This window comes from Lagenorhynchus albirostris, chromosome 13, assembly GCF_949774975.1.
Source record: "Lagenorhynchus albirostris chromosome 13, mLagAlb1.1, whole genome shotgun sequence".
Taxonomy (NCBI): Eukaryota; Metazoa; Chordata; class Mammalia; order Artiodactyla; family Delphinidae; genus Lagenorhynchus; species Lagenorhynchus albirostris.
Genome location: NC_083107.1, coordinates 63,658,944 through 63,672,358, shown reverse-complemented (window position 1 = coordinate 63,672,358; position 13,415 = coordinate 63,658,944). Strand labels below are relative to the sequence as shown.

Sequence of the window (13,415 nt, the reverse complement as noted above, 5' to 3'; positions counted from 1 at the left end):
GCTTTGTAGTAATTCTGAAATCAAGTACTCTACCAAGTTCTCTAAGTCTTCAGGTTTTATTCCTTTCTCAAATTGTTTTGCCTGTTCTAAATCCTATTGAGAAACAGAGTTGGCAGTTGATGTTTTAGATTATAATTTAGAATCAGAGTAGAAAGATCTGGTTTTGAATCCTGATGTGTTAGAGGGGCTTTTGCCTACTAGGCTGAATCAACAATAGCAGTCATTCCCTGTTATTGATGTTGTCAGTGCATCCTGAGGTATAGATGCGTGTCCTCCATTTCTGCACAGTAAATTGTCTCCAAATATGTGTTTCACAAGAAGCAGCCTATTGACCATATATAGACATTGTAAAATCTTGAACAAAAAGATGTTACCCCCCCAGCAATCTGTTGTGTATAGTCTGTTGAATGAATCAGAATTAATTTTTTGTTCTAAGTGGTTTCTTTTGTATTCCACCAGAATATTGAGCTCAATGATGATACTGTTCTAAATGAGATAAAGTTAGCAGATTGTGAACAGTCTCAGATGCCTGACCTGTGTGCTGAAGAGCTTGCTGTTATCCTTGGAATCTGGTGAGTTAATGACTTACTTGGCTACCTTAAACTTCTGGCATATTGGTTCTCTTGTGTTGGGGAAATCTTTGTTCGAGCAGGCCCCCAGAGTTGTGGATGAATAGAGAATCTTGTCATGGCTTATGAAGATGAAGAATATTTGGGCAACCAATTAGAGTTAGAAATGAGGAATCTCAGGAATCTCCTGTAAGTTGGTATACTTATCCTTCTCTTTTCTTCATAAACAAAATTTCTTTGGTTAACCTTGGCTAGGAATAGACTCTTAATGAAGTATTTAGGGTAGGTGACTGTTTTGACCTTTGAGGATATTTACGTTCAGAGTATGGAATTTTTTATTTTATTTTATTTTTTAAAGACTTTTTGATGTGGACCATTTTAAAAATCTTTATCAAATTTGTTACAATATTGCTTCTGTTTTATGTTTTGTCTTTTTGGCCCCGAGGCATGTGGGATCTTCACTTCCCGACCAGAGATCAAACCCGCACCCCCTGCATTGGAAGGTGAAGTCTTAACCACTAGACCTCTAGGGAAGTCCCTAGAATTTTTTTTTAATACAAGAGAACCTTATGTGTGGTAGAAGTAGTTTTTCATTTTATTTTATTTTATTTATTTTGAAATAATTTCAAATTTGGAAAAATGTGGCAAGGGCAAGGCATTGGAAATAACTTTTTTTCTATCACCCCTGAATACTTTAGTGTGTGTTTTCAACAAACAAGGGAGATTTTGTGCATAGCCATAATACAGCTATCAAAATCAGGAAATTTAACATTCATACTTTACTGTCACTTCCTACTCAGACCCCATTCAAGTTTTGCCAGTTGTCCCAATAATCTCCTTTATAGTACAGGATCCAGTCTAGAACATATGTGTTACATTTAGTTGTCATGTCCCTTTAGTTTCTATCAATCTGGAATAGTTCTTCATTTTTGCTTGACTTTCATGATCTTGACACCTAAAATTTATAAGCCAGTTATTCTGTAGGCTTACTCTCAGTTTGAATTTGTCTGATTTAAAAAAAAAAGGATTAGTTTCACATTTTGTATCATTATCAGGGGTATCAGAAAATGGAGGTTTTGTGGTTCTTATTGCATCCCAGCAGGTAGAAAACAATTTTGATTTGTTCCTCTACTGGCCATGTTAAGTTTGATCACATGATTAAAGTGGGGTCTGCCAGGCTTCTCCAATGTAAAGTTATTCTTTTTTAACTTTTGTTATTAACATGGTCTTTTAGAGTATATAAATATCCCATTTCTCATCTGGAGATTTAGTAATGTTCAAAATAGGCTATTTCACTAAGTTAAAATATTGAGACTGGTTAAATTAGTAATAGGCAATTTAATAAAGGGAGCATTTATAAAAAAATTTGTGTTTTAGCTCAGTAGAACTTATCTTTCTGTGTTCACCTCATAGCATTTTATCTCCTTTACACTAACAGTAGGTTTTCATTTATACAGAAGTTAAATTCAGTTCTACAGTCCCCTTTTGTTTGATTAAAAAGAATCACACATGCAGAGTTCTGTTTCTAATCCAAATCAGTTGTCTTATCACATTATTTTATTCCAGTGACAGAATTTATGCTTACTGCCAAAGAATTATTTGTTCAATTCATAATGATACTTAGTATATAAATAATATAAACAGCAATCATTTACAAGCAGTGTTATGTGCTAGGAATTATACCATGTACTTTCACACTATCCCTCATTAATGTTCTAACAGTCCTAGAGGTTGTTGTTTTTCTCCATTTTTCAGATGGGAAATCAGGGTTTACATGGCAAAATGACTCAATCAGAATTACAGTACAGCATTTAGGGCTTGAATCCAGGTTTTACGGACCCAAATTCTGAGTTTTCCTTTATGCTATTTCTTAAAAGATTATTTTGGCAAACATAATTGTCAACTCAACAGGAAACTAAATCAAACCCAATATATATATTCCCAGAGTTCTCTCAGTTGTGCTTTAGCTTTATTGAGTCTGACTTCACAGTTGAGAGAGGACTGAAAAACCAAGAAAATGCTTGTCTGCAAATACTTTTGTTCCCCCAAATATGATCTTGGTAGAATCTCAATATATAGAACAATTAAAAGTGCTGAATGGATTTCATGGGCAATTTAAATCTTCATTGTTTGGTAGAAACTACTTGATTATATTCTGAATCTTGGGGCATCTGATGCACTTTATAAACCCCTGGGTTGGAACATCCGTGAACTGATGATTTGAATGTGGGGGTCGTGATTTTATTATATTGTCTGATCTCTGCGTGACCTCCATGGCCACTAACCCCTGTGAAGAGGTGATTTGGACATTGTGGTGGGCTGGGTTCTTTGGAAAGGAGATATAGGGGGAATTCATATAGATGGTGGATTGACCAAACTGTGGGGCCAGCTTCATGCTCCTTTTCTTCAACTCCTTTGCTTCACTGGCCTCCTGCTTGAATTTGATTTTACCTGGAGGCCACATGTCTCATACATCAATGTACCTGATTGCTTTTATGTAAAGTAACTGTGGGAGAAATTCCTTAAAATACAGCAATCCTTCAGTAATTCAGACAACTGGAGTGAGAAGGGTAATTGCTTTTGAATTAGTAGTCTGATTTTCAGATATGCAGAGTAATATATTCTAAGCCTAAGTTAGTAAGTTACAGTGAAGAGTGGTGGCCTGATTCAGTTACTGTATCATAATTACTTGTAATGAGCCTGTAGCATTTCAACTTTATCTATATACTTTATGCAGTGAAGTTAAGATTGGAATTTTGTATGTGAGGGATGAATTTTCATCCATTTTGGTTGAGGTTCTTATTTTAGAATGACTTTTGTTTTTTTGTTCACTTATCAGAGTCATAGTATTAGAACCGAAAGGACCTTAGGGGTTATTTGGATCATCTTGCCAACTGATAACATAATTCCTTTGTGCAAACTAGAAATGTCTAAGTATGTATGTGTGTATTGTGTGTGTGTATGTTTTCAAATGAGGTAAATTTGAGACATAACATTGTATTAATTTCAGGTGTACAACATAAAATGATTTTATAATTCCTTCCTTCCATTCATTTATTTTTTTTTTACCAACAATATGTTCATTTAACAATTATTATGTAAACATTTTATGCTCATTATAAAATCCTCCAACAGTATGGAAAATTATGAGGAAGTGGTACTATTTTGTGAGGTGGTATTTTCTTTTCATTCTTAATACAAGTAATATTTGCATACAAAATAACTTACGTAATATATAAATATAAGTTATATAATATAATAAACTGAACCCACCGCCCAATTTAAAAACTAGAAGATTGCAAATACCACCTGCTCAGTCTGTGTGCTTCTTTCCCATCTCATCTTCCTGCCTCTCTTTAAAAGGTAATCACTGTCCTGAATTTTGTCTTTTTCTTGCCTTTTCAAAAAATATATTTATTCACATCTTTTATACCTCTAAGTCAGTTGCTTCATTTTGTTTGTTTTCGCGCTTTATAAAAGCGCTATCTTACCATATGTAGTTTTCTGTGATTTGCTTTTTTCTCTCACTAGTGTCTTTCTGTGCCTCATCCACGTTGTTATACATAGCTGAAATTTACTTTGCCGTATAACATTCCATTGGGTGAATATTTTACAATTTATTGGTTTCTTTTTTGGACATCTGGATTGTTAACAGATTTTTCCTATTACGCACAATATTACTATGGATATTCGTGTGTATGATCCCTGGTACACCTGTTGAAGAATTTCTCTCAGCTCTATACCTAGGCTGGAATTACTGAGATTAGGATATATGAATGTTCACTTTACAAGATAATGCTACATTGTTTTCCAAAATTATCCAATCAAATCATCTGCCTCTTTGACAACTTCTTAATTTTTGCCTGTCCCATGGTGATACTAAATTTTTTTTTGTATGAGTTTGATAAATAGGAGTTGTTGCTATATTCTTTTCATTTTCTTTGTGGAGTGACACAGATTGGATTTCATTTTTTTCTTATAAAATAAATTGTGTTGATATTTTGTACACCAACCACATTTCATTTCTCAGCATTTTATTACTTTTTGTACTTATCTTTGGCACACTCATCTCTACATTTCTATATAATGCAGTAATATTAAAATGTGCTTTCAAATATGTAAATATAGTTTACTTGCCTTTTAAAAATTATATTTCATTCATTATGACATGCATTCTGGACTTAATTTGCTTTTTTTTTTCAATATAAAGCACAAATCTCCAAAAGAATAACCCAGTGCATAAGTTAACTGAAGAAGAGCTGCTGGCATTTACATCCGTGAGTAATGTCTTTTTCCTTTCCATTTCTTTTTTTTTCTTCTTTTTTTCCTTGTAAATTATTTTGCCTCTGGTATATTCTTGCCTCAGATTGCTCATGATGAGACACTGCCACCTAAGGAAATTGAGGGGAAAAAAGCTCATCATTTTAGTTTCCAAGCTGCATATATCTTGCTGCTGATTTAGACATAAGCATTTTTCTTTGCACTTGCTTAGATTTGGGGGTGGTGACCAAATATTTCTTGCTCTTTGTTTGATCCCAGGGCCTAGTCCAGTATCTCACATATAATAGGTGCTCAATAAATACTTGTTGAATGAATAAATGAAGTGACAGAGCAAGAGTTTGAACCTTTACTCCAAAGCCAGTAGAGTGTGCAACTCTTTCGTCTCAGATTGAAGGTGATGCGACACGGATGTGATGAGAAAGAGGACTTCAGAGAGCGAGGAGGAGAACCAGCAGAGGGAATGGGTTTTGGAGGCTGAGGCAGGAGGCAGTGTCAAGAGCCAGGAGTACTTGTCAGCGTTCAGCAGTGGAGAGCAGTCTGGAGGAAAGGCTGAGGCTTTGATGTTTTGCGTTGCTTATCTCTATGACAGTTTCAGTGGAATAGCTGGGTAGTCACCTCACTACAGAGAATTGAGGGAATGGGGTGTAAGAAAATAAAGTTGATAGATGAAGACCACAGTTAGAGAAGAATGGCAGTGAAAAGGAAAGATAGAGTAATCGATGTTTGAGGATTCATGATCAAAGAAGGCTTTTCTAGAAGAGGAAGGTCAGAGAGCAAGAGGTCAGTCAGTATCTTTTTAGCTTTATGGATAAGAAGAAGATACACACTTCTTTAATGAACACAAGTTGCTTAAGATACATCATTTTTTCAAAGACATTTTTATTATCATAGTTAGGGATCAAGTTAGAATTCTGGTGTTTTCTTCCTTTGTTATTTTTCAGATAAGACAAAAATAAAGCACTTTTATCTGGTAGAAAGGAAAGCTAGCTTACTTTGTACTGTAAAATAAATTTTGCAAGTTACTATTTTCTACATACAGTTTTGGAACTGGTTGGATGTTAATCTTCTGAGTCCTCTGGGTGCCTGTTTTATTTTCTCACTTAAGTATTCTTAGAAATCTGCTGTTTTTCATTATAGCATATGAGTGTTTAGGTAACTATGTAGAATGTCCCTAATTAGTCATTACATATGCTATAGGGAATTTGACAAGTAAAGTGTTAAACATTTTTTAAAAGATATATTTTAAAAATTGTTACGTACCTCCCATTTATTCATTCAGCTAATATCAATTGAATACTTAATATCTACCAGGCATTGTGCTGGTTATTGGAGATACAGCAGTAAACAGTCTTTTCCCTCTTGGAGTTTACATCAGTTTACACTCTTGTGAGGGAAATAACACAGTAGACAAAAAAATAAATAGATATTTAATAGAAGTGCTCAATGTAAATATAAAACAGTATAAGGGAATAAGAATAGGTTGGGGATGGCTGTTTTATTTTATTTATTTATTTATTTATTTATTTATTTGTGGTACGTGGGCCTCTCACTGCTGTGGCCTCTTCCGTTGCGGAGCACAGGCTCCGGACGCGCAGAGCCTGTGGGATCTTCCCGGACCGGGGCATGAACCCGTGTCCCCTTCATCGGCAGGCGGACTCTCAACCACTGCGCCACCAGGGAAGCCCGGGGATGGCTGTTTTAGACAAGAAGGTGGGGGAAGATCTCAATGGGAAGGTGATGTTGAACATGGATCTTCCTGATGTGAGGCACAGGAAAGGACATGGAGGGTCTGGAATGATGGGGAGCTTGAGTCAGTGTAGGGAAGTACAGAGCTGGATGGGGACAGTCACCTAGTATCTAGATGATAAATGATGACCAGGATGCTTGTGTTTCTTCTGATGACTGAGCTAAACAGGATGCAGCATATGATAGGAAGTGTTCCTGCTGTCCTCTCATGGGGACAGTGGTCAGCAGTAACGCCTTCTTGGGATTGGCTTCATAAACAGATTATTGTGGAATGTAGATTATCCACAGTTATCCTGAAATGACATTAAAACACTCTATTTACATTCAAGCAGTTAACTTTTTTTTTAGTGTTTTTTGTGGGTGGGGTGTATTCTTTTCTTTAACCTTTTCTTATTTCTTTTCTGATTCTTTTCTCTTTCTCTCTCTCTTTCTTTCTTCTTTTCCTGTTCTTGTTCCTCTACACAGTGAGGTACTTCTGAAGTAATTAACTCTGGTAGCCTGTGATGGTAGGTGACTCAGCCCTCCTAACTTGCAATGAAGGTCATAAACTCAGGTTTCATACTTTCCCCCCAGGGCTTTATAATACATAAGTTTTCTGCTCTCCTCCTCCAGCTCTCTTCCAAGTCAGCACTGACCTGAGGACTGATCTCTTTTTCGAGGAAAGCTGTTCAGTGACAGTGCTTTATAGTGCCAGGCCTAACTCTTCTAAAGAGATGAGTTTGTTAATGCCAAGTAAATGTTTAATTGGTAAGAAGTAAGGCAAGGAACTTATAGTGAGGAGGGCTTTGAGGAGCCCCAAGCATTCCATTTCTTATCCCAAAGGAAGCATACGGAATACACCAGAAAAACCCAAATCAGCTCTTCCTTTTATCATTCAGTCCTTCCTCTTATCCCTTCTTTGTGCATGATTCTGAAGTGGGTAATAAGGTGAATTAGAAGTGGCCCCTGGTTTCAATGAAGAATTTCACTAAAATCTATATCCTATAATATAACTGTATGTCCTGGACATAAATATCCTTTATTTATATCCTATATAACTCCAGAGGAGTGTTTGAGACAAGAGGGACCACTTTTAAGTGCTACCCTGCTTCTGAACTCTCTTTTAACAAGGATCATATTTGGGCTTACAGTATTGTAATTATTTATGTGTATGTCTTATCTTCCCCATAAGGCTGTAAACTTCCAGTTTTAGGCACTGGTCTCTGGTCTTCTCTGGGTCTTCTACAAGGCCTACTGCAGTGCTTCCATGCTTTACTCACAGTTGTTGCTCAAGAAAAGTATGCAAAATGCAGGAATGAATGAAGTACACTAGAACCAGAAACAGGATTTATTTCTGTCCTGTGGCAAGGTGCTGCATTGCTCCACTTAGTTCCATAATATAGGTAGTACTACCACCCAGCGTACTACCTAGTGTATCCTTAGGATAACCACTTATTTCATCTTCCTCTTCAGTGAAATGAGGGAAGGAGTGATGTGTCCCTCCCTCGGCACTGAAAACTTGTTTTGAGGATCAAATTACAGAATGTATGTGAAAATACTTCAGAGTGGGTAGATAGAGCCTGGTGCCCCCGTAGCATTCAGGAATGAGTCAGCTTATCTGGTTGCTGGTTTGTAGGAGCGCGCTACTGTTTTCAAGGAATAGGACTTCCTAACTGGATAAGGCCGGTTTGGAATTGGCTGTAGATGTGGAAGAGAAGGGAGTAGAGAGGAAAGAAGCAGCATCCTCTTCCTTCCTGAGCATACGTTTCCATGCTATGGCTGTGGCGTGGTGGCCGGGGTCTGGAGTTGTGAACTCTTGAGGCTGTGAGGTGTCTTCCTCTGTTGATAGAAGAGCAAGTCCTGAAGAAATCTCAGTCCCCTACCAGAGTATTGTGAGCACTTGGAGGGACAGGAATGACAGTTATTGAACATTTGATTTATACTTACTGAACAAATGAATGGCTTATTGGTCCTGAATTTTGTTCAGTTTTCATGTGCTATCCTAAAGTTTACTAAAATAACGGTGAAATCTCTTTTTTGGAAGAATTTTTGCCACTGTTTCCAGGTTGGTGTAGCATGTTGAAATATATGTGAGATATGTTGGGAAAAAGTTTTAATTCAGCAATGCCAGAAGATTTTCCCAAGAAGAATACTTTACCTTTTTAATATTGTTATTATGTAATGCTCTTCCTGAGATAGTCTTTCCTCACATTTCAGGAAAACTGAATGAGTCATAGTAAAAATAACCCACATTGTTCTAGAGAGTCATTTATGTTGTGTCGGCTTGATAATTTAAAATTAGCTGTGTTGTCTACGTTATTTCCTTTCAGATGAGCCAAGTCAGTGACATTTAGTAATGCCTTTAATTTCCTTTCATTGTTGAAAATGGGAACAATTTAGTTAATTCATACAGGTGTTTCAGTTTTCATTGGCAAAAGTTCTGCTTAAGTGTGAATTGGTACTGGTAGCCTGCCTTCTCACTGTCTGCCTGAAGCCCCAAGGTCTCTGCAAATGAAAAATGGAAAAAGACCTTGGAAAGTTACACATTATATTGTATGTATTTTCTCTTTCTGCTATTAACTTTAAGGCTACTTAATAAATACTTAACTATGGAATTAAAATAGTTTGCTAACCATTTTTGAAGAGAAAAATTATACCTTTTTTTCTTCTAGGGCATACTTATTTCTTAATTTTAATTTTTTAAGATAGGCAATATAACTGTGAGATAGTCATGATACTTCCCATTACATGTTGACATGTCTATATTAAGCAGGATAACCCAGGATTTTGATTTTCTTTCTGGTTTGAATACTTGTCTCCCCAGATGTTACTCATGCATTTTAATTTAACAGGCATTCGGATCATGAGCCTTGTAGCTATATCTGGGTCATAACTTGGTAACTTTTAAAGAAGCAGGAGATGGGTATGTTTTGTTCCATTTGTGGGTTAACTGTTATTCAACAGAGGCTTAAAATATTTTTTTTTGATTGGAGTTGAACTAGGTTACTTGTATATATCTTACTTCAAGAATAGACAGAGAAAGAATAATGAGTAATAGGATTTCTGGGATCTTACATGGCTCTTTTCTTACCATCATCTACTTTGGTAACTGCTAGATTTCTTTCTTCACAGTTAACCATGGCTTAAGGTTAATGCTTATTTGTGGGTCTATTTCTAGCCATGTTTGAGTAACTGGTACTGCATTTGAACTCTCATTGTAAACAACCACAAATCTGGGGCAAAATAAATATATGAAACAGCAGTATATAAAAAGGATAGTAAGTTATGACCAAATAAGTGTTTATCTCAGGAATGCAAAATTGCAGTCATTGTAATTCATCTTATAATGTAGTAAAGGAGAAAAGCTGAATGATTATCTCATTTTATTTATTTATTTTAGCATTTGAAAAAATTCAACACTCTTTCATTGTAAAAGCTTAGTAAACTATGAATAGAAGAGAATATCAACCTTATAAAGGGTATCTATGAAAAATCAGAGTTAAAATCATTATTGATGAAAAACTAGTTTTTCCTCTAAGATCAGGAAAGTGGCACTTCTATTCTTCATTGAACTGGAAATCCCAGCTAGTGCAATAAAACATTAAGAAGATACAAAGGGAGTGCAAATTGGAAAGGAAGATATAAGATTATCGTTTTGCATAGATAGCACAATTCGTTACATAGGGAAACTCTATAAAGAATAGACATGAAAGCTACTGGAACTAATAAGCAAGGTCTGAGAATACAAGGTCAATATAAAAAAGTCAGTTATGTTTATATATACCAGCAGTGAATAATTGGGAAAGTAATTTTAAAACTACTTACAATAGCATAAAAACACCAAATGTTTAGTGATGAGTTTGACTAAAGTGTAAGACCCGTACACTGAAAATGACAAATATTGCTTTAAGAAATTGAAGATCTGAATAAATGGAGAGACTTACCATGGATTGGAAGGCTTAATATTGAGTTGACAGTTCTCCCAAAATTGAGCTATAATTTAAATCCAGTAGCAATTGGAATCCAGGAGAACCCCCTTCTCTTTTCTATTTTTGCAGAAATTGACAAGATGATTCTAAAATTTATTTGGAATACTTTTGCTTCTGTGATGGCCAAGTAAGCTCTTTGGACCCATCTGTCTGCAGATAAAAATTACAAACTATGGACGAAATACAAAAAAACAAACAAAATAAACTACCTGATGACATTAGGTTATATGAATGACCATTAAGAGAATGAAAGATTGTTAATATCACTAGTCATTGGGAAAATGCAAATTAAAACCTCAACAATATACCACTATACACCACTTAAAAGGTATATTACCATACAGAGTAGTTGGAATTCTCATACATTGTAAATGTAATGTGACATAAAATGGCACAACCACTTTGGAACACAGTTTGGCATTTTCTCATACAGTTAATCATCAATCCCACCTCTAGGTATTTGTCTATGTGAAATGAAAGTATGTGGCTCCACAAAGACTTACACAAATGTTCATAGTTGTTTAATGCATAATAGCTTAAAACTGGAAGCAGTGCAAATGTCCATCAACAAGGAAATGATAAATTGCAGTATATCCATCTAAAGAAATAATACTCAGCAATAAAAGGAAGTATTGATACATGCAACAATGTGGATGAAATCTGAAAAACACGATTTTGAGTTAAAGAAGCCAGATTGTATGATTCCATTTCATTAGAGTTCTAGAATAGGCAAAACTAAATCATAATCACAGAAAATAGATCACAGATTGATTGCAAAGAGGTGCAAGGAAACCAGGGAATTTTTGTGGCTGATAGAAATTTTGTATATCTTGATGTTTGTGGTGTATACATTTGTCAACACAGATCAAACACTATACTAAATATGGGTTTATTTTATTGTACCTATCATATACTTCATTAAAGTCACTAAGAATAACTAAAAGGGAAAATGCATGTATGTTATTTAGAGCTGTAATATTTAAGATGGATTAGTTTGTCAAAGTAGATTTCAGTTTCCGTGTAGATTAGTCCTTATCATCAATTTATGAAGTACACCAGAAATACTCAACCTACCTAAAGTGTTAAATGGAAAGAATGTAGAAGGAGAAGAACAAATTCCCGATGGGAAATTGCTCAGTGTTCACATTCAGTATGAAGCTTACTTCTTTTTCAAGGCAAAATCAAGCTAGTTTTACCCAAATATTTTTGGAAACTTGTGTTCAAAAGAAACCCTAAAATTGAGTGGATGGATATACTGTATAGATCTCCAGTTGGGGGTCCCTTTGACCCTTAGCATCCAACCCAGGTTGTCGATATTAAAATGTTTATTGAACTGAATTTTTTCCCTCTCATGATTGAGAGTCAACAGAAACAACAAATAGAAAGATAGTTAGGATGAATGTAATGCTTAGGAGTGCACAGGGCAGGAAACTTGTGTATACAATAAAATAAAGTGAGGTACTAATATATGATTTCAGGTAACTTCTTGTGTTAATGGACATAAAAGTAGTTAATTAGTAGAATTTAATTATTTTAAATCTGTAAATGCCATCTTTAGTAGAATCGGTATTGGGCCTGCAGATCAGACTATTGGTTGTGTGGCAAAATGTTAACACTTGGGTGAAGGGTGTATGGGAATTCTTTGTATTATTCTCGAAACCCTTCTGAAGAAGAAAATAAATTTGAAAATAAGAAGTTGAAAGACCTCTGGCACAAAACTATATGGAAAATGTGCAAAGTCCATTATTGCCTCATTGCTAGATAACCATCCTTATTTGGGGTTGAAGATATACACAGGCCCTCTGGAGCATACTCAGGCTACCTTTAAACTTCGGTCGGTCTCCCTGTGTCTCTTACTGGGTTTCAACCTTGTCTTGCCCCATATTGTCTGTAGCAGCAAAGGAAATAGGGAGGAGCTACGAAATTTAAAGACGTGGCTTAAAATAAAAGGAAGAAGGGGGACTCCTGGACCAGAGAGCAGAGGCTTTCACGGTGTTAAGACACTGCTGATCTCACAAGAGGTAGAAAAGGTGTCGTCCAAGGAGTCTTCAGACCTGATTTAAACACGTACATATGTGCATAGCCACTCAGAGACGTCAGCAGCTGGGGTCAGGGCCAGCAATGAGAGGCAGGGAGCCGAGGCCTCGGCAGGCAGCTGTGAGGGATGGGGTTACCTGAAGTAATAGCACTTTCAGAACTTTCCACTGAGCTAAGACTGAAGCAAGCAAGTCTGAAGTGATCGTGACTGCATGGTGCTGCTTGGCTGTGGCAGCAGAAGCCAGTCTGTCTAGAGGAAAACATCTCCTAAACCCAACTTAAAAATTGAGCAGTGAGCTCATAATTAAAGATCAATAAACAGAAGAGAAGGCAAGCCACTGTGGTTGAGAGTCAACAAACAACAGATTAAAGGATGAATTGCAGTTTTCTCATTCATAATGCATAACAGCTATGTGTGAAACGTTTACAGAAATATAGGGTATAATCACAAAGATAACCTAGCAACTTATGTTAGTTATTAGATGTTCATGATTTGGGAGAGAAAATGTAACTTCTAGAAATAACTTGAAATTAAAAAGCAGAATTAAAAAATAATGTAATCCATGTTTATCCACATCAGAGAGATGTCCAAAAACACCAAGAAGTTGTGTATAACTAGAAATTCCAGTCTTAGAAGTACATCTAAGAAACTCATGCATGTGCATCAGTGGATGTGTATAAGAATGTTTAACAATAGCAGTGTTTGTAATGGCAAACAAACTGTAAACAGCCTAATTGTTGACAGGAGAAGGGATAAATAAACTGTGATAACTTATATCACAAGTATGAAATATTATACAACAGTGAAGTGAAA

At 35.8% G+C, this 13,415-nt stretch overlaps 1 protein-coding gene across 5 annotated transcripts in view; it reads left to right on the top strand.

Moving 5' to 3' along the window:
* The window catches only part of TTC27 (tetratricopeptide repeat domain 27), a 177,008-nt gene that overhangs the window by 50,373 nt on the left and 113,220 nt on the right, over window positions 1-13,415 (top strand). For all 5 annotated transcript variants that reach the window (XR_009544117.1, XR_009544118.1, XM_060169348.1 and 2 more), the window contains 2 exons: window positions 460-572; window positions 4,780-4,846. Coding sequence is in view for 3 of the 5 variants with exons in the window: in XM_060169348.1 (XP_060025331.1) it covers window positions 460-572; window positions 4,780-4,846 (180 nt within the window). In the remaining 2 variants the exon portion in view is untranslated. The remainder of the gene's footprint in view (window positions 1-459; window positions 573-4,779; window positions 4,847-13,415) is intronic.